Source organism: Phocoena sinus, chromosome 10 (assembly GCF_008692025.1).
Source record: "Phocoena sinus isolate mPhoSin1 chromosome 10, mPhoSin1.pri, whole genome shotgun sequence".
NCBI classification, from domain to species: Eukaryota; Metazoa; Chordata; class Mammalia; order Artiodactyla; family Phocoenidae; genus Phocoena; species Phocoena sinus.
In genome coordinates this window covers 21,492,454-21,514,345 of record NC_045772.1, presented here as the reverse complement: position 1 = coordinate 21,514,345, position 21,892 = coordinate 21,492,454, and the positions used below count along the sequence as shown (strand labels likewise).

Here is a 21,892-nt window from a genome sequence, read left to right as displayed (position 1 = left end):
AGTTTTCTTGTGTCATTATTTGGTGTTGGTATCAGGGTGATACTGACTATAGAACATCAAAGTGTTCTATTGTCTTCTATTTTCTGGAAGAGCTTATATGGATCTGGAATTATTTCTTCCTTAAATGTTTGATAATATTCAGCAGTGAACCCCTCCGAGCCTGGAGTTTTCCTTGTGGTGAGAGTTGCAGTTATGAATTGCATTTCTTTTTTCTTTTTTTTTTTGCGGTACACAGGCCTCTCACTGCCATGGCCTCCTGCCGCAGAGCACAGGCTCCAGATGCGCAGGCCCAGCGGCCACGGCTCACGGGCCCAGCTGCTCCGTGGCACGCGGGATCCTCCGGGACCGGGGCACGAACCCGCGTCCCCTGCATTGGCAGGCGGACTCTCAAGCATTGTGCCACCAGCGAAGCCCTGCATTTCTCTTAAATAGGATTATTCTGACTTTCTCTTCAGTTATGGTAGTTGTACCTTTCAAGGAATTTTTTCACTTTATCCAAGTTGTTGAATTAATTGGCTGGCATAAGATCATCCATAATATGATATCTGATTTGTTTAGAATCTTTAGGTTCTATATAGGATTAGCATCCGTAGGATTTCTTCTGTTTCTGATATTGGTCATTTTGTGTTTTTAAAAGTTTTCTTAATGTAGCTAGAGGTTTATCTTTAAAAAAAAGAAAGAGCGTGCCTTCATTGATTTTTTTCTTTTTCATTTTTCTATTTTATAGAGTATTAAATTACATTAAATTCAGTCGTTCCATTGATTTCTACTCTTTTTTTTTTTAATAGATTTATTTATTTTTGGCTGCGTTTGGTCTGCATTGCTGCACGCCAGCTTTCTCTAGTTGTGGCAGCCAGGGCTACTCTTCATTGCTGTGTGCAGGCCTCTCATTGCAGTGGCTTCTCTTTGTTGCAGAGCACAGGCTCTAGGCGAGCAGGCTTCAGTAGTTGTGGCACATGGTCTTCAGTAGTTGTGGCTCGCAGGCTCTAGAGCGCAGGCTCAGTAGTTGTGGCGCACAGGCTCAGTTGTTCCGTGGCATGTGGGATCCTCCCGGACCAGGGCTCAAACCTGTGTCCCCCGCATTGGCAGGTGGATTCTTAACCACTGCACCACCAGGGAAACCTGATTTCTACTCTTTATTTCCTTCTTTCTACTTATTTTGAGTATAATGTTCTCTTTTTTTCCTAGCTTCCTAAGATAGAAGCTTATACCATTGATTTTGTTTTTGTTTTTTTTTTAATAAACATTTAAAGCTATAAATTTCCTATGGGGCACTGCTTTGCCTACATACCACAGATTTTTCATTTTCATTCACTTCAAAATATTTTAAAATTTTCTCTGTGATTTCTTTTTTAGCCCTTGGGTATTTAGAAGTATTGTTTAATTTCCAGATATTTGCATTTTTCTAGATATTTCTCTATCACTGACTTCTAGCTTAATTTCATTGTGGTCAATGAACTTATTTTGTATTATTTCAGTAGGTTTAAGTATTTTGAGACTTGTTTTATGGCCCAGCATATAGTCTATCTTAGTGACTATTCCATGTAAATATGAAAACAAAACGCATTCTGCTTTTGTAGAGTGGAGTCTTTTAGGTCAGGTTATTTGTTAGTGTTGTTCAAGTCTTCTACGTCCTTATTGATTTTCTGTCTACTTGATCTATCTGTCCATTTGCTACTGAGAAAGGACCCATGAAGTCTCCAGCTACACTTGTGGATTTGTCTATTTCTTCTTTCAGTTATGTCAGTTTTTGCTGCATTTATTTTGAAACTCTCTTATTTAGTGTGTACACTAAATAGGATTGTTATGTCTTCTTGAGAGTTTAGGATTGTTATGTCTTCTTGAGAGTTGACAACTCTGTCATTATGAAGTGTCCCTCTTTGTCTTGAAGCCTGTTCTACCTGTTATTAATATAGCCACTCTAGCTTGTATATTTTCACATTTTTTTAGTTTTAAATCATTTTGTAAAGTGTGTTTAAAGTGGGTTTCTTATAAACAGCATACGGTTGGGTCTTGCTTTTCTAATCTAGTTTGATAGTCTCAGCCATTTAACTGGAATTTTAAATCATTTACATTTAATGTAATTATTTATATGGTTGGATTCAAACTTATTATTTGCTATTTATTTTCTGTTTTTCACATTTGTTCTTTGTTCCTTTCTTTTCCTACTTTTTTTTATTAATTCAGTTTACTTTAGGATTGCATTTTATTTCCATTGTTAGCTTTTTAGCTTTGCCTCTTTATTATTTTAGTTATTACTCTAGGGTTTATAATATGTCTTTAATATGCCACAGTCTACCTTCAAATGATGTTATGCTACCTCACATATAAGAATATTTCAAAAATATACTTCCATTTCCCCCTCTCTCTTTTTTTTTAATAAATATATTTATTTGTTTTTGGCTGCATTGGGTCTTCGTTGATGTGCATGGGCTTTCTCTAGTTGTGGTGAGCAGGGGCTACTCTTTGTTGTGGTGTGCGGGCTTCTCATTGCATTGGCTTCTTTTGTTGCGGAGCACAGTAGTTGTGGCACATGGGCTCAGTAGTTGTGGCTTGCAGGCTCCAGAGCGCAGGCTCTGTAGTTGTGGCATACAGGCCCAGTTGCTCTGTGGCATGTGGGATCTTCCCGGACCAGGGCTCAAACCCATGTCCCCTGCATTGGCAGGCGGATTCTTAACCACTGCGCCACCAGGGAAGCTCCCTCCATTTCCCCTCTCTTATCCTTGGTTTGTTTTATCATATTTTTACTTCTACATATATTATAAGCACAATACATTTTTGTTATTTTTGCTTTAAATGATCAGCTGTCTTTCAAACATAACATGAGGAGTTTTTTATAAACCTGCATAATTTTTATTTTCAGAGTCCTCCATTCCTTTTGTAGATTCAGATTTCCATCTGGTATCATTTGCCTTCTGTTTGAAGGGCTTCCTTTAATATTTCTTATAGTAAATATATGGTGGCAACAAATTCTCTCAGGTTTTCATGAAAAAGTCTTTATTTCACATTTATTTTTGAAAGTTTTTTTTTTTTCTTTCCCTCATGGCTTATAGAATTCTATGTCAGCAGTTTCTTTTAGCTCTTTTGAGACCTTATTCAGTTGTCCGTGGCCTTTCCTTATTCAGCCTGTTCCCTAGTATAGTTTCTGATGAGAAGTTTGGGGGAAATTCTTATCTTTTTTCCTCTGTATATAATTTGCCTATTTTCTCTGGCTGCTTTTAAGAGTTTTCTCTTAATCACTGATTTTCAGCTATTTGATATGACATATTTAGGCATGGTTTTCTTTGTGTTCATCCTGCTTTGTGTTTATTGAATTTCTTGGTGCTATATAGTTTTCATCAAATTTGGAAAATTTTTGGCTATTTTTCAAATATTATTTTTCCCCTTTCCCCCTCATTTTTGAGATTCAGTTATATATGTTAGACTGTGATATTGTCCCACAGGTCACTGAGACTTTGTTCATTTATTTTTTCCCAGCCTTTTACTCTATCTTCAGGTTTCACTGATCTTTTTTTCCTACATTGTCTAATCTGGTAATTATATCCTCTGAGTTTTTTATTTGAGATATTTTTGTCTCTAGAGTGTTCATTTGATTTTTTTTAATATTCTATTTTCTTTTATTATGTTCGTGCTTTCCCCTAAATACTTGTTATACAGGAGAAGAGAGAAGCGAGAGAATAGTCATGTCTCAGTCTCTGGCGAGATGTCTCAGTCTCTGGCGAGTCCCAGGACAGGCTGCCAAGTGAGGGTCCTTGGCTTCCTGTATGGAAAGAATTCAAGAGCCAGCCAAAGTAAAGTGAAAGCAGGTTTATTTACTTTTTTTTTTTTTTTTTTTTTTTTTGCGGGATGTGGGCCTCTCACTGTTGTGGCCTCTCCTGTTGCGGAGCACAGGCTCCAGACGCGCAGGCCCAGCGGCCATGGCTCACGGGCCGAACCGCTCCGCGGCATGTGGCATCTTCCCGGACCTGGGCACGAACCCGTGTCCCCTGCATCGGCAGGCGGACTCTCAACCACTGCGCTACCAGGGAAGCCCTACTTTTTTTTTTTTTTTTTTTTTTGCGGTACTTGGGCCTCTCACTGTTGTGACCTCTCCCGTTGCGGGGCACAGGCTCCAGACGCGCAGGCTCAGCGGCCATGGCTCATGGGCCCAGTCACTCCGCGGCATGTGGGATCTTCCCGGACCGGGGCATGAACCCGTGTCCCCTGCATCGGCAGGCGGACTCTCAACCACTGTGCCACCAGGGAAGCCCAAAGCAGGTTTATTTAGATAGATAAACATTAAAATTGGCAGAATGCAGACTGTCTCAGAAAGTGAGAGTGGCCCTGGGATATGAAGTTGTTAATTGTTATGGGCTGGGTAATTTCTTATGCTAATGAGTAGGAGGATTATTTCAACTATTTGGGGAAAGGGGCAGGGATTTCCAGGAACTAGGCCACCACTCACTTTTTGGCCTTTTATGGTCAGCCTCAGAACTGTCATGGCACCTGTGGGTGTGTCATTTAGCATTCTAGTGTATTACAATGAGCATATAATGAGGCTCAAGGTCTACGGGAAGTCAGATCTTCTGCCATCTTGGGCCTAACCAGTTTTTGTCATATCTTCAATGGCTGTGTCATTCTTTTTTTTTTTTTTTTTTTTTTTTTTTTTTTGCGGTACGCGGGCCTCTCACTGTTGTGGCCTCTACCGTTGTGGAGTGCAGGCTCAGCGGCCATGGCTCACGGGCCTAGCCACTCCGCAGCATGTGGGACCTTCCCAGACCGGGGCACAAACCCGTATCCCCTGCATCGGCAGGCGGACTCTCAACCACTGCGCCATCAGGGAAGCGCTGGCTGTGTTATTCTTTTAACTGTTGTCCCTTGAGCTCTTCCTTCCTGTCTCACTTGGACATATGATAGTTTTTTATATCTTTGCTGCTAATTCTATAAGCTCATTTGGAGTCTGTTTTTATTGACTGATTTTGGTCTTGGTTATGATCACATTTTCTTCTTGGCACGTCTGATAATTATTGATTGCATACTGAACATTGTGAATGTTATATCGCTTAGTATCTGAAATTATTTTTGTCTCCATTTCATGAGTATTGGGTTTCATTCTGGTAAGCAGTTAAGTAATCTATGATTAGTTTGATCATTTGAGGCTAGCTTTTTAGTTTGTTAGGGCAGGTTTAGGATACTTTAAGAATGGTTTATTCTGTACCAATGCATAGTCCTTCTGGGGTTTCTACTGAATGCCTTTAGTGATCAATGAGGTCTCTCCACTCTAGCTTGAAAAATTAAAAGATTTGCAGCCCTGTATGAACTCTGTAACTATTCAGCTCACAGCTCGCTAGTTGTTCATTGCCTGACCTTCTTACTGAACTCAGGTTCGGCTGCTTGCTGCTTGAAAGCCAATACTTGAGAGGCAAGTGCTGGTAAGAACGGAAAGGTGCTTTATTCAGGAGGCCAGCAACTTGAGGAGATGGCAGACTGGTGTCCAAAAACCCAGCTCCAAAGATTCTGCTTGATCATGAAAGTTTTTAAAGGGGGAATCATTTGGGGAGGGGATCAGTCCAGTTTATCTGCCACTGTGTGCAGATTTTCTTCTGCTTGGTTGGTGGTGAGGTAACAGGGTGGTGTTCCAGGAATCTCATGCTCAACCTGAAGTTATAATCCTCTACCTGGGTGGGGGCGGGCCTTAGTTCCTGTAGAAGAACTCAAAGGTATTGTTATGTATATTCTTTGAGGACCAGGACCCTGCCCTGAGGCTGCATTATTGTTTCTTGACTCCTCCTCTTTTGTTTCTGCATTCCATCCATTCCCTGATAAGCAATTGTTTGATTTTGCCCTTTGGAACTCAGGGAAGGTCAAGGGGGGTGAATGAAGCCTATTTCTTACAAACAAGAAATGGGGGGACACAGAAAGTATTTGTACCTGAGAGGGCCCCATAGGGTCCTGCTCCGTTTCAACCTGGTGAAGTTGCACACTATGTATGTGCATCTTAGTATTCAACAAAGCATCAGGGGGACCCCTGCAAATTTCTGGAGCTCTTTTTCAGCACTGTTCCCTTCTCTTTTTTGGCCTTAAAAAATTTTTTTTTCTCTTCTTCCCCCTTCCCTTTGAAATTCTGTCTCAGAAGTCCCAGCCATCTCAGCATCATTGAATTCCAATTTCTTGCCTCAACTCCTTAATTCAGTTAGACTATGCTTGGGATTCTTTGTCTACTCCATGGTTTGCAGTGTGCCTCTAGGCAGAAAGCTGGGGCAACCCTAGAATTCACCTTGTTTGCTTTCTCACTGGGATCACGTGGCCTGTGCTGCCTGTTCAATATCTGAAAACATTTGTTTCATATATTTTGTCCAGTTTCCAGTTGTTGAGGAGGGAGAGTAAATATAGTGTTTGTTCCTCCATCATCACCAGAAATGTGTAACATCTGAAAAATATTTTATTACCTATTGCTTGTTCATGTGTTATTGTCCTTTAGCTTTTTGTTTAGAAAATATTCTTAAGTGACTTCATAGTTCAACAGTGGACAAAACTTTTATGAAGTACAAATTTATTGCTTAGTATAACATTAGAGCCTTTCAGGTTTTTTATAGTTTTTTTTTTTTACTGTGAAGATTCAGACCCTCTATACCACTTTAAGTCTTAAAGGGTCTTATAATATGGACCATGTTATATAGTTGAGCAACATTCATGTTAGTGTCAGTGTGAATATGTCTTTTCTCTTATTGGTCTGTGACAATTGAGGTTGAAGCACAGTTCGGTTCCTAGACTTAAATTTGCATTCAAGTATATTGGGTTCTCTGAAGGCAAAACTAACATATAGCTTTTGTTTCTATAGGATTGTTTTGCTCATTGTTTGGGGTATATTAAGCTTTCAGACTAAATAATGAATAAATACTTAAAGAAGTAAGAACAAATGATCTGTGCTCTCCTATCCCCCTATGTTTCTAGGTAACTATAACTACCCAGAATTGCAGCCATGGAGTCCATGCTTAATAAGTTGAAGAGTACTGTTACAAAAGTGACAGCTGATGTCACTAGTGCTGTGATGGGAAATCCTGTCACTAGAGAATTTGATGTTGGTCGACACATTGCCAGTGGTGGCAGTGGGCTAGCTTGGAAGATTTTTAATGGCACAAAAAAGTCAACAAAGCAGGTAAGTTTTAGTTTAGAGTCCAGTTGGAAGGAACACACAAGCTAATAAGTACCATAATGTGCATGTATACATTTTTATGTTAAGAAATGCTAAAAGTAATGGGTTCTTTAGTTGTCATTTCATCTAATGAAGTCATAGAAAAACAAATGCTTTTAAACATGCCCTTGAATCTCATTGTTACAAATACATTGTTTGATATATCATCTCATCTTGTACTTTAATTTTGTTTACTTAATAACAAACATATCAGTTGCACAAATGAGTGTATTAGATTTTAATATTTAGCAAAGTGGTTTTTATTATTTTTTTAACATCTTTATTGGAGTATAATTGCTTTACAACTGTGTGTTAGTTTCTGCTTTATAACCAAGTGAATCAGCTATACATATATCCCCATATCTCCTCCCTCTTTTAGCAAAGTGTTTTAGAATAAAAATTGCCATGTTCCTTTTTATCTTTATCAATACATTACGACAAAATACTCAAATTTTTCTAACATTCTTTTTTAAGCATCCTTATTCCCTCTTTTATTCTATAGCCTTATAGAAAATAGGCTTCTATAATATTTTTTCATATTTATTAACACTATAGTTTTTACCATCAGGGGATACATTTGTGGCATATAATCAGTAGTATGTTTGGGGGTATATTGATTTAAAAATTATTTTAAAACTGTTCTTTTAGTGAAGAGTAGTTTGAATGAGTTGTATTTTTATTTTTATTTTTATTTGACTTAAGAGACCAACAGACTGTTCTTAGAAATGTGGAGGATTGTTAGTGTTAAATTTTACTAACAACTTTCTGTTGGAATTGTTAAAAGAATTGAAAAATCACCAGGTTTAAAATGTTTGTGGAGATATGTTCTTTAAAAAGAAGAATCAAAAAAGAAAAAAGAGGGCTTCTCTGGTGGCGCAGTGGTTGAGAGTCTGCTTGCCGATGCAGGGGACACGGGTTTGTGCCCCGGTATGTCGCGGAGTGGCTGGGCCCGTGAGCCATGGCCGCTGGGCCTGCGCATCCGGAGCCTGTGCTCTGCAACGGAAGAGGCCACAACAGTGAGAGGCCTGCATACCGCAAAAAAAAAAAAAGAAAAATCACTTTCCAAAAGTACTTTTACTTCCCTATATGTGAAACATATCAAATTTAAGACATGGTATTTAATACACATATTTTCCAATGACTATCAAAATTGTACAATTGTGAGTATGCATTGTGACTTTTCCAAAACCAGCTTATTTCCCAAACAAGTATGTTAAAGAAGAAATTGGCTTTGGTTATCCTTTTATGAAGGAAGAATCTTGGTTCTGTGATAGATTGCTGGTATGTGGTTTGTACTCGATGTGTAAATCTTGTTTTTATTGCCATTTGGTTAGAAGTCTTTAAGTCCAAAGTTGATCTTTATCTTAAATATTGATCGGTCATTTTTTTTTTTTTTTTTTTTTGTGGTACTCGGGACTCTCACTGTTTTGGCCTCTCCCATTGCGGAGCACAGGCTCTGGACGCGCAGGCTCAGCAACCATGGCTCACGGGCCCAGCCGCTCCGCGGCATGTGGGATTTTCCCTGACCAGGGCACGAACCCGTGTCCTCTGCATCGGCAGGCGGACTCTCAACCACTGCGCCACCAGGGAAGCCCGATTGGTCATTTTTGAACATTGTTTTCTCTTTCACCAAGAGCTCATCCAAAAAAATAAATGGTTTCTTGAGTATTGACTACTTAAAAAGTTATGAATGAGGTCATGAAGTTATATAAATGACCAACCTCCAACACCAGCACAAATTGCTTTTATAATCAATTATAGAAAGGGAAAATGAAATAACACCAAATTTACTAAATTTTGCATTGTTTATTAAGGACGTAATAACATAATAGTGTCTTTGTCCTTAACCAAAAGAGTTCTAGGTGTTTGTGTTTATATCATTAGTTCATATGCTGAAATCCTCTAATGTTGGAGCTTCTGTTGGTGCTAATAGAACTTGAGAACCAGGCACAAATAATAGATAGTTAATTAGATATTACACATTAATACAGCATTTCTCAACTGCTGACTTCCGGAACTGAGATCTCTTATGAAACTTTAACTGTATTCCTTTTTTTCCCCAAATTTATTGCTTTGAGGAAAAAGGTAGTTTTAGAATATATCATTGCTCTCTGTGGATTTTGAATTTTCTTTTGCCTCTTTCAAACCTCAGAGGGTTAGACCTCGTGAGTATCCTGTCTCGACTGCTGGCTAATTCCTTAAGGAATAGCTAAGTCTCTTGGCACTGAAGCCTCATTTGAATTTCTCCCTTAATTGAAAAGTTTTAGTTCTTTTTTCAATGGCCTCATTTTTATTAAAAGGGAATCAGAAAAAATAGATAATCTAGAGCTGTACTTAATACAATATGGTAGCCATAAGCTATATATGGTTTTTTCAATTAATTAAAATTTAATAAGATTAAATTCAGTTTCTTTATTGGACTAGTCACATTTCAAATGCTCCGTAGCCACATGTGGCTCATATTACCGTATTGGACAGTGCAGGTAAAGAACTTTCTATCATCACTGAAAGTTTTATTGGGCAGTGCTGATTTTAGAGAAACTGGGAGAAAAATAATGGAAAAGGATACTCTGCTAGTCGTTTTCTTCCCCCTTAAAGGGACATTGAGACTGAAGGCATCTTTCTTACCCTCTCAGCTTTATTTGATTTAGCATACAGTGTACTTGATTGTAGTTGTGTTTTATAGTAGAATATATGATCTTAAATTTGACTTTGAGGTAAACATCGGGTATGAGGCTTTGGGCTAGGAGATTTTCATACCTGTTTTTTTAAAAATAAATTTATTTATTTATTTGTTTTTGTCTGTGTTGGGTGTTCGTTGCTGTGCGCCGGCTTTCTCTAGTTGCCACGAGTGGGGCTACTCCTCATTGCGGTGTGTGGGCTTCTCATTGTGGTGGCTTCTCTTGTTGCAGAGCACGGGCTCTAGGTGCATGGGCTTCAGTAGTTGTGTCACACGGGCTTCAGTAGTGGCGTGCGGGCTTCAGTAGTTGGGGAGCGCGGGTTTAGTTGTGGCATGTGGGATCTTCCTCGACCAGGGCTCGAACCCGTGTCCCCTGCATTGGCAGGCGGATTCTTAACCGCTGCGCCACCAGGGAAGCTCTCATACCTGGTTTTAATAGTTAAAAATATGAAGGTGTTTTCTGTTGTTACATGGCAGTGAAATAAATACCATGATATGAAATAAATACCATGATATTTAAACCATTGCATTTAAAGTTTAAGTCTTGTTCTTTTCCCCCATTTCACTTTTTTTACATGATCTTCAAAAAAAGTATCATAATTTCACATTGTCCAAAAAAAACCCAACAACAACAACAACAAAAAACACAGCAGTATTTCCAAGTTAAAAGAATCCTTGTATTAGTATTTTTAGGGTTTGCATACCCCTTTAAAGATTATCTGTGTATTTTTTCCTAGGGTTATTTCAAGTTCACATTAGTACATGATTAATTATAATTTTCAGATCATGTAGAAATTTTAACTTTAAAATTTATTTTTATTTATTTTTGGCTGCATTGGGTCTTTGTTGCTGCACACGGACTTTCTCTAGTTGCGGTGAGCTGGGGCTACTCTTCTTTGTGGTGTGCGGGCTTCTCACTGCGGTGGCTTCTCTTGTTGTGGAGCACGGGATCTAGGTGCACGGGCTTTGGTAGTGTGGTGCGTGGGCTCAGTAGTTGTGGCTCCCGGACTCTAGAGCGCAGGCTCAGTAGTTGTGGCACATGGGCTTAGTTGCTCCACGTCATGTGGGATCTTCCCGGACCAGGGCTCGAACCTGTGTCCCCTGCATTGGCAGGCGGATTCTTAACTACTACGCCACCGGGGAAATCCCAACTTTTAACTTTTTAACCTAAATGTTTGAAGACCTCTTAGAAGAGTAGTAATAATAGCACCTACGAAACTGATGAGAAAAAGTACATATTTATGAAACCTGGAATGCAGCACGATAAAGAATTGGTAAATAAAAAGTTACTTGCACCTGGTTACTTGTGCCTTCATTGTACCTGATTGGACATCTGTATTATTATTCTGTCTTTATGCTTCCAAAAATAAGTTTCTGTTGCTTTTTATTATTTTTGAAAGACATTCATTGAAGAAACACGTCATAGTGAATAATTTATGAAGTGAAATTAAGAATTCTAAGAATCTTCAAGACAAGTGTATAGTTGATTTTTTGCAGTAAAATAAATTTCTTAGGCCAGTTTTGTATATAAAATGAGCCGTTAAGACTTCTAAAAGTTATTATTTAGATAAACTTAACCAAATACAACATGTAAACATGTTGAAATGGATAGATCTTTAAATACAGCTTAGCCCTGGAAGCTACTATTTAGGCTCAAGTGCTATTTAGTTTCCTTTTTGAGTGTTTATTTAGAAGCAGCTCTTAGTTCTTAACCATTACTCTTTCTAGAATGTCTTTCTAGAGATGCTATAAAACATTTCAAGGTGACATTTAGGGAATTTAAGTTGTCTAATTTTTAAAATATAAACTTATTTTTAAGAACTCACATGTGGAATAGTGCACAAATCATGAGTGAGCAGCTTTTTGAATGTTCACCGTGAACACACCTGTGTACCCAGCATCCATATCAAGAAAACATTGCTAATACTCATGTCTCTTCATATTTATTACCTCCCCCCACCCCACCCCAACCCCGCCCCTTCTCTCCAGGGCTAACTGCTCTCCTGTCCTTTGACACTTAGGAATAATCTTGCCAGTTTTTGAATTTTGTTTAGGTGGAAGCATAGCGTGTACTTTTGTGTTTGGCTCCCTTTTCTTAAATTTATTTTCATGAAATACATCTATGTAGTTGAACACAGCAATTTTTCTTTTCCTTGATATATAGAGTACTAATGTGAACATTGTTGTGTGCTGTTGGCATATATGACATGTTACCTAGATATGGAATTGCTAGGTAATAGTGTATGTATCTGTTCAGTGCCAAAAAGCTTTCCAGAGTGTTTGTGCCTATGTACACATCCACCAGCAGTTATAGATCTCCACATCTCTGCCCAAACCTTTCCATAGTTAGTCTTTTGAACTAAAAAGGGCTATTTAATTTTTGAAAATTCAGTGAAATATTTCCTGCTCCCCTACCTCTTGAACTTTTGTAATGTCTAGTAGATAGTTGCTAGGCTTAGAGTTTATGCTGCTGTATTTCTCTTATAGCTTTGAAACTGACTTAGTCTTTCTACAGAGTAGCATATTTAGGACTAAAATGGTTTTATAAACATAGACACTCTTTTCAAATATATCCTTATTTCCTTTTTAAAGAATATTTAAGAGAGATTTCTGAGACAAATGCCCTGCACTGGATTTCATTAGCTTTTCTAATTTTTAATTTTCTAATTTTTAATTAGACTTTATTTAAACAAGTCATTAAAGGGAATTTTTTTGGTCAAACTGTATGTATAAGTGAGAAACGTTTGCTTCATATATATGTCCTTTAAAATTGAAATACCATCACCGTATCTGTTAGATAGGAATACTATAACTATAAAGGCTGCTATATATTTAAATAATTTGTAATAAAAGCACTACATAAATAGTTTCTGTCCCACCTGTATATATAACTTTTACTTCTTTTCAAGTAGAAGAATAGCTCAACATTTTGAAATCTCTTTCAACTCTCCTATGTCAAGCCAAGGGATTTATTTGGGGGGAAAATGTTTTAAAAAATACGTGTGCGTGTGTGTATGTTTATATATAAAATTTTGCCTGGTTCTCAGGCTATTCATGCATTTATTTATTAAGCATTTCTGTTTATCTTGACACAAGATTCTGTGTTGCCAGGTGACTACTCTTCAAATGGATTTAACATTTATTAGGAGTCTTCTAGTGTCCCACATTTATTACGATCTTTTTTATCCAGCTTTGGAGTAGTTCTTTTTTAAAAAAATAAGGCAACTTCAGTCTTATTTTGCCTTAAAAGTCATACTTGTTGGCCTATTTCTTTTGCCCTGCTTCATAACACCCCCAGTTAAGTTGCTATTCATATGAGGATAATAAAGATTGATCAGTTTTTTTTAATTATGCAGTAAAAATTTACCTATTCATATTTATCCACTCTACTACATGTAGGCTTGGACACAGTCCCTTCCTTATTACAGAATTTACATTATGTTATTCTAGATGCCAGTGTCCATGGGGTAAAGCTTGCTAATATTGTGTAGACAGAGGCATAATTAAATTATTATAAATAGTTAAATTCTAAAATATTAACAGCTTTAATGTAAAGGAAACCATTGTGCAAAGGTGAATGTGCTAGTCAAGTTGCTTAGATCAAAAGTGATCATAGACTATGTCTAGTAATTTTAAGGAGTATATCTTGTTATCTCTCAGTCATCTCAACTTATTTTTAACTTAATCTAAATAAAAACATATTTTGTTTTATTGTTTTGAGAAAGGAACATTGTCCCAAAATCACACACAAAAAAGAAGAACATGATGCTTGGAGTTACCACCAGCCAGTCCTGAAAGGCCCATAAAATAAAGGATTTCAGGGAATGTCTATGTTTCAAAAACCATCTCTGGTGGCTCTGAGGAATAGGTTAGTGGAGTTCATGATTGCTATTAGGGAATCCTAGATACATTGGTGTATACTAACTCAGATTTTATCACTTAAATTATCTTGTTTTCAGTGAGAGTTCAGCTTTGTAGTTATAGTAAGCAAAGTAGCTTTTAAAAATTATAAATTAGGTCTATATCAAAAGACAGCCTCCATTATGACAAATATTAATTTTTAGAAAAGATAATTTATTTCATATCCTTTTTTGTTTAAAGATAGGCTATTGAGAAAAATACTTTTTATTTATGGGTAACTCTCTTTGCCAATGTATTTTTAAAAATATTAAGTGAATAAACAATAGAGTGCCAAATGTTGCTTACATTATTTTATATTTGGTATTATTTGTAATTTTGCAAAAAGAGTCTCACATTTTAATTAGCGTTAACAGTTGTTGAATCTTAAGTGGAAGATATATTGGATGATTGCACTACCTCATTTTTTTGGTATATTTGAAAATTTTCATAATGAAAAGTTGAAAACGGTTTTAATTCAACATGATAATGAAATGCTTTGAGTAGTTGCTTATCTTTACTGACCATCAGTAGGCAATGAACATCTGAGTATCTTTTAGGTGAAGATCCTGTGGTGGGTACAGAGACACTTATGGCATGGTTTCTTTCTTCGAGAAGCTTGTAATATACATATAGGTATAGACGGATAGGATTTTTATACAAGTGATATGTGTTAGCAGAGGGGGTAGTATAGTGAAGTAATAGAGGAAAGACAAATTTAGAAATTAGATGATAGTCTATTCTGTTGAAAGGTTTCAAGGTGCAGGCTAAGAGTTTTCTTTTAAGGAGTCAGTATGAGGCCTAAAGGTTAGTTAATTAGTCATTACTTTGTTGACATTGGTTAATTTTAATTAACTGATCCGAACAAAGAAATTTTTTTTTTTTTTTTTTTTTTTTTTTTGCGGTACGCGGGCCTCTCACTGTTGTGGCCTCTCCCGTTGCAGAGCACAGGCTCCGGACGCGCAGGCTCAGCAGCCATGGCTCACGGGCCTAGCCGCTTCGCGGCATGTGGGATCTTCCTGGACCGGGGCATGAACCCGTGTCCTCTGCATCGGCAGGCGGACTCTCAACCACTGCGCCACCAGGGAAGCCCCGAACAAAGAAAATATTTTTAAGATAGTTGATAACCTGTTCTGATCTATGTAGGAATCTTTCATTTTTGACCTAAAACAATAAATGAATGTCAGAGAGAGTTGTGTTTTTCTTTTTCTTTATGAACTGTAGTGTTCTGCCTTTAGAGTGGTGAATCTTTAGGAGCTCAGAAGTTACTTCATGTAATCTTTTTTTAAAGACTTAAAACATCTTGAAAAAATAAACATATTTAAATTAGATGCATTTATAAAATACGTTGGAACACTTACTAAAAATTGTACACATGAATAGTGAGATGGGAACTTGAACTTGTAGGTCATTTGTTTTTAGTTCAAGTTAATATTACATAATGCTCTTAGCTCCTGTTCTGTGTCTCAAAATGATCAAAAGAGCTAATATTTTGTGTTTGTGTGTGTGTATGTGTATATGTATATGCCAGGTTAACTTGTGAAGGCAGTATATATATGAGTGCTATTTAAAGCTCTCACTCAAATAGTTTTACTGAAGGCATATATCATGTTTTACTAGGGTCTTGTTTATTGGCCCTGTTATTTCTGGGGAGACAGAATGGTGTATTGGCTAAGAAAGTGACCCCTAGAGCTGGACTGACTGGGTTTGAATCTTGATTCTTCATCTTACCAATTGTGAGATCTTAGATAATATGTTTATCTTTTCCACAGTGTCCTCATCTGTGAAATGAGGATAATAACTTGTCTCATGGGTTGCTGTGAAGAGTGGAATAATTCCTAAAAAGTACACAGATGCTTGGGGAATAGGGTGTTCAATTTGAGTTACTAATATAGTCCCTTTACGTTACAACTTTTCAGAGCCTCAATCCTCTAAAATCCTTAACTTATCTATATATGTCTAAGGAGGCTCCAACTTAAAACAAGTTGTGTTTTGAGGAATTTACTGATTTGGATTTCTGCAGTGAATCTCCGTTATGTAAATAGGTTGCCAGGCTAACTTGTGAAGGCAATAATCATAATGTAGCAAAAATAATTAGAAGAGAACAGCAATAAAATGGAAAGATACTGTCTTGGTATCAACTCAAAGATAGTTGAGTAGTAGTAGGTTTAATTAAAAGCATTTGAAAGAGACACAGAGCTCTGAAAGAGTCATTCAAAATCTTCCATAGAATTTTGGAGGGCTAGCATTGATTCTTTGCTAATTTTACTTCCAACTTTATCAGTTTTCTTTGCATTTATGATGGAGAGCTAGCAGCATCACTGATGTATTACACAGTTGTAATATATCATCTATCAATATGGCTATTTTTTGACTGATTTGTTAAGATTAGGTAACTTGATGGGAACTGTTTTCTTTGTGCAACTGATAGAGAATGAAAGAGAGAAGGTGGTTAAGGAGGTTGTGTGCTTTTAGTAGTATAAAATAAGCTGTGACTGATCTCAGAGAGACGATAGGGGAGCAGTTTCCCGTGCTGGTAACCATTCCCAGTTACTGCCCTTAACAAGAGGAGAGAGAAAGAGTATGGGTTATTAATATGTAAAAGATGCTTACAAATTGAGTTTTTGTATAAATAAGCACTCCCTGACATATAAGACGTTTCTTTTAAAAAGCATTTCAAGATTCTGTAGTATAATCCAGGGTTATCACTATGAAAAGCATTTTGAATTTTTTAACATTTTAACTTTTATTTGAACTCCAGTAAAATAAGAGATTACTACATAGGAGACAACACATTACACACAGTTTGTGTGTATCTCTGATACCAGAGTTGAAAGATGGAGATTTTCCTATGTTCTCTTTAGATGAGGGTTCTTAGTCTTATAACTCTAAAAATATTTAACTTTAGTAATTATGAAGAAACCAATTTTTTAATATCAGAAAAGTATTACAATGGTGCTAAAATGCACCGTTTTTAGTTGTTTCTCTTTGTAGACTGTTGTGACACTCAAATAAAATTTTATTGCTTTTATATATTCTTGATTAATTAGTTACACATTTCTCCTTTCATTAGGAAGTAGCTGTTTTTGTCTTTGATAAAAAGCTGATTGACAAATATCAAAAATTTGAAAAGGATCAAATCATCGATTCTCTAAAACGAGGAGTCCAACAGTTAACTCGACTACGACACCCTCGACTTCTTACTGTCCAGCATCCTTTAGAAGAATCCAGGTAAATTTTTATGAAAACTTACATAAGAGACTTCCTAAACAAATAGTTTTTTTTAAAAAAAACTTTGTTTGAAATCTATCTATACAGTATACTGTCAGTGAAAAGTTCTTATCAACTGAGTGTTGAGTTCTTATGGATTAGTTATTTCTTTGAAATTTATTTGCATATTCTATGTATATGTCTCTTTTTGAAATATTAATAAAAGTTTTCTTCACATTTACCATGAGTCTGTATTTGCTTACTCTATGTTCAAGACTATAGCAGTCCAAATGGAAGATGTGAGAGAAGTATAGAATACAGTCCCTGCCTGAAAGTAATTTTTCTTGTTAATTTGCTAGAATTCATTGCCCCCTTTTCATTGATTCAATATTCAGAGGCTGTTTTTATGTGTATTCCAGGTAGTACTGTTCTCGATGTTTAACCTTTTACTATGTCCAGTATGTCAGTCCATAGTCCTCAGTTACTCTACTATCTCTTTTTCTCAAAATGAGCTTGGGAACTGTTGCTGAGAATGACAAGAAAACAGAATTTATGTTGTGTAATCTTAATTGGATCCTCAAGCCTTGGTGCTTTTAATAACTCCTTTAGATACCCAGCTATATAAATCTTTTCCACATTACTCATAACCCCTAATTTATTCCTTCCTTCCTACTTAGCAGACTATATTCCCCTCTCTTAAATCAGATCTTAACCAAATGGTTTGCCAATGCATTCTGTGGACCCTAGGATTTTAAGGATAGGGAAAGAAGAGGCAGGGGGAGGAACCTAGCTGGCAGGGGCCCAGGCTTCCCATCTCCCTTCAACCAGGACAGTTTGGTTTTTATCTATTTTATATTTTGGATTTCTACATAGTTCTTACTTTAGAATCTTAAGTAACCCACTGTCACTTACTCACTTCCCCCAAAGACACAAGATCTTTTCTTTGAACCTAAAAGAAAAAAATCTAATGTTTACCATGTGAAAAACTGTACTAAATTTTTTGTATTTTTTTAACTTATTTAATTCTCAACAACTATATAGAAGAACTGAGGATTGGAGCTGCTACTACATAAGCCACATAGTTATGACACCCTGATTCCTGAGCCTATGCTGTGCCTACCCAGAAATATACTTATTTTATGTCTCTTATCATGATAATATTTTACTGCCCTTCTTTGTATAAATAAACCCAGAAGAAGACTATAGTTGTTGTCTTCTTACATAACACTCACTATTATGAACCCTCTATCTCAAAGTGGACTAAGTTTTCTTGGTCACACTTGTCCTGAGCTTTCCTGACTCCATGCTTGTTTGTGCTATTTCCTCTAGAGTGTTTTCTATCAGTAGTTACAGTGTCACCTATCAGAACCTACCCACCTTTGTTATTTTAACTTGTATTTCTTTTTTTTTTAATATTCCATTGTATGAATATAGCACATTTTGTTTACCTGTTCATCAGTTGATGGGCATTTGAGTTGTTTCTCCTTTTTGGTTTTTATGAATACTGCTGCTGTAAACATTTGTGTACAAGTTTTTGTGTGGACATACGTTTTCATTTCCCTTGGGTGTACAACCTAGGAGCCAACTTGCTGGATCATATGGTGACTCAATATTTAGCCGACTGAGGATAAAGTAGGATTTTTTTTTAATTTTAATTAATTAATTAACTTATTTTTGGCTGCATTGGGTCTTCGTTGCTGCGTGTGGGCTTTCTCTAGTTGCGGCGAGCGGGGGCTACTGTTCGTTGCGGTGCGCAGCCTTCTCATTGCGTTGGCTTCTCTTGTTGCGGAGCACGGGCTCTAGGCGCGTGGGCTTCAGTAGTTGTGGCACTCGGGCTCAGTAGTTGTGGCTCGCGGGCTCTAGAGCACAAGCTCAGTAGTTGTGGCTCACGGGCTTTGTTGTTCCACAGCATGTGGGATCTTCCTGGAGCAGGGATCGAGCCTGTGTCTCCTGCATTGGCAGGTGGATTTTTAACCACTGCGCCACCAGGGAAGTCCCTAACTTGTATTTCATCATTACGTTTTAAGTCTCTTGAAGGGAGAAAGGCCAGTGTTTTATATCTTTCTCTGTCCCTGCAGCTTCTTTTATAGTGATTTAAATATTACAGGACTAGGGCTTTATTGGCGTTCATGAAGAGAGATAATTCAAAGATTACTTTAAGGCATTTTCATTGATAGGTTGTAAAAATTGCAGTAGCATTGATAGAAATAGGAACGGGAATGAAAAAAATAACTTCTGGTTTTTAATGACTTAATAATGTGGAGATGACACTGGAATCATCCAAAAGAAATGTGCTATAGAAAATAATCCAGGGACTTCCCTGGCAGTCCAGTGGTTAAGACTTTGCCTTCCAGTGCTGGGGGTGCGGGTTCAAACCCTGGTTGGGGAGCTAAGATCCCACATGCCTCAGGGCCAAAAACCAAAACATAAAACAGAAGCAATATTATAGCAAATTCAATAAAGACTTTAAAAATGGTCTACATCAAAAAAAATTTTTTAATAAAAAAATAAAAAGAAAAGTAATCCAGGTGAAAGTTCAGAGTTGGTGATGTATATGGGGGTGAGTAAAATATAGGTAGTAATTAAAACCATGAAAAAAAAATGAATTTCAAGAGCATGAGTCAAAAGAGCAGAGTAGTGAGGACAGAACTTGAAATGTAGAGGGGAAAGAAGAGCCAGCAAAAGAAATTGGAAGGATCATGTTGTATGACAGGAGAAACATTGGCAACATGTTATGGAAGCCAAAGGAGGGAAGAAAGGACTCCCTAACACTGGGGACCACCAAATAAAAAGGAAATAAGGACTGAGAAGAATCCATTGCATTTGACTAGTGAGAGGTTGTTAGTGATATTCAGTAATTTCAGTAGGATGGCAGTTTGGAAGCTAGAAAGGAACCCAGCAGAGAAGACATCATTATGTGAATAAAGTCCCATAGGAGGAACTCAAAGGAAATTTCAGGAGGATAGTTGCAAATCACTAATATACTGAGGTAAAGTGTAGGGAAATGAGATCATTCATGTTCCATGAACTTTACTTTTTCAAGATAGAACGTGGATAATAGATGAGTAGTAGGTAAAGGAATAAGGAGTTAATGGAATGAGGAGTTAAGATAAGAGGGCTATGAAGGGATGTTCTTGAAAAATAAAAAGAGCGAGGTTAAATAAAGTATACTATGTATCTTTAGGCTATGACTCTACAGAGACTTGGGTTTTCTATTTTTTCCTTCAGCTTACGACATAAGCAAGAGAGTAAAAGAAACCTGTGATGGCGCCTACAGGGTTAATAAGGGTTTGCCCAGTAAAGGGTAGTAAGGGCGATAGTTTATTGTTGAGGTAGTAGGGAGAAAGACAGGAATAAAGTGTAGTCAGAACTGAATACTTCAAGTTTGTTGAATAAAGATACTGGGAAGCTAGGTTAGGTGGTGGTAGTAAAAGGGTAGGAGATGAATGGCTAGTAAACAGCTGCGGTTGGGGGAGGTGGCCTTGAGAGAGGATTTAGCCCTTCTGGTGTGTAACTGTTTGTAATGATGATGGAAATAAATATTCATGAAAGATAATAAGGCCTTCAAGCTTGAAGAATAATCTTACGAATATTGATATGACCAAGGATGATTTTGGGGACAAGACAGAAAAGGAAAAAAATAAGATTTGCTAAAATAAATGAGTCCTGGGAATCATTGGAAACTGTAGAGAAGACTAAGGGGTTTTTGAGCAGTTTTCCTCCAGTGCAGTTCAGCAAACGAAAGCCTGTGTCCACTGTGTTAATGAGCTTAGTGTGGGAGTCAAGAACAAGATCAAGATCATCATCTTTATTGATAACTGAGCAGGGAGGACAGTGTAACTTTCTTCTTCAACCTAAGTAGCTCTGTCTTTATCGCTCATACATATTGAACTTCTGCATATGCTTTCATTTGAAAAATGGGTTCAAAGTGAAAGAAAAGTAACTCAAGTATTACTGACAGAACAGCAAAAGGCATATTTGCCATTAAACAGTTACTGTCCAGGTGCAGAGGCTTGGTATAGCTTTGTTACCGCACTGCCTTGTAGTTCTTCATTGCCAGAGCCTAAGCCAAAGTCCAAAATGTTAGGACTTGAATCTCAGACAGTTGGTAATTACAATAGCAATTGTAAACATTTATTGAGCTTACATTTTAGTCAACATGCTGTGTATTTTATATGCATTTGCTCATTTGATCTTTACAGTCACCTTTCAAGGTGGTCTTTTATCACCAGTTTACAAATGGGCAAAGTGAGGCTCAAAGTGTCCAAAGTCACCAACAAGGAATAGAGATGCTGGGACTTGAAGTTGGGTATTTGTATTCAGAGCTTGAGCTCTTGGTCATTACTCTATAAGACTTACTGAAGGCTTATTGAATGTTTCTAATGCTGAGGGCCCCGGCTCGATCCCTGGTTGGGGAACTAAGATCCCGGAAGCCGTGCGGCACAGCCAAAAAAAAAAAAAAATCAAAGAACAATAATTTTAAAAATTGGAAACTTGTGACACCTTTAAAAATGATACATGAAATAGATAAAAGCAAAGGTGCTCTGAGATTGAAGTAGTCATCAGGCTAGTGACTCCCACCGGCATCTGGACCTGGCTGCCCGGTCCTGAGATCTTCCACATGGACCTCCTGCCAGGGAGCTCCCCGAGCTCCAGGTGTGTCCATGTGGCCATGCTCTGGCCAGGACGTCACATCTTCTGACACGTCCTGCCCCTCAGCAACCTGGGGGAGCCCTGCTGATCCTCTGCACACGGGCTCCACGGTCACTCCTACTCACCCACCCAGAAACAGGAACCCCCCCCCCCCCCCGCCTCCCCTGCACCAAGCACACACATCGCATGCCTGTCCTGGCAATGTGCTGTGGAGGACAAGTGGACATCAGGGCTTGCAAAGTACCCTAGGACAGTGGTCCCCAACCTTTTTGGCACCA

General features: G+C 37.6%; 1 protein-coding gene across 1 annotated transcript in view; it reads left to right on the top strand.

Annotated features, from left to right (window-relative positions):
* SCYL2 (SCY1 like pseudokinase 2) overlaps positions 1–21,892 on the top strand; it is a 59,612-nt gene that overhangs the window by 9,652 nt on the left and 28,068 nt on the right. The window contains 2 exon segments of the mRNA XM_032646002.1: positions 6,934–7,138; positions 16,825–16,982. Coding sequence (XP_032501893.1) covers positions 6,962–7,138; positions 16,825–16,982 — 335 coding nt within the window. The 5' untranslated portion in view covers positions 6,934–6,961.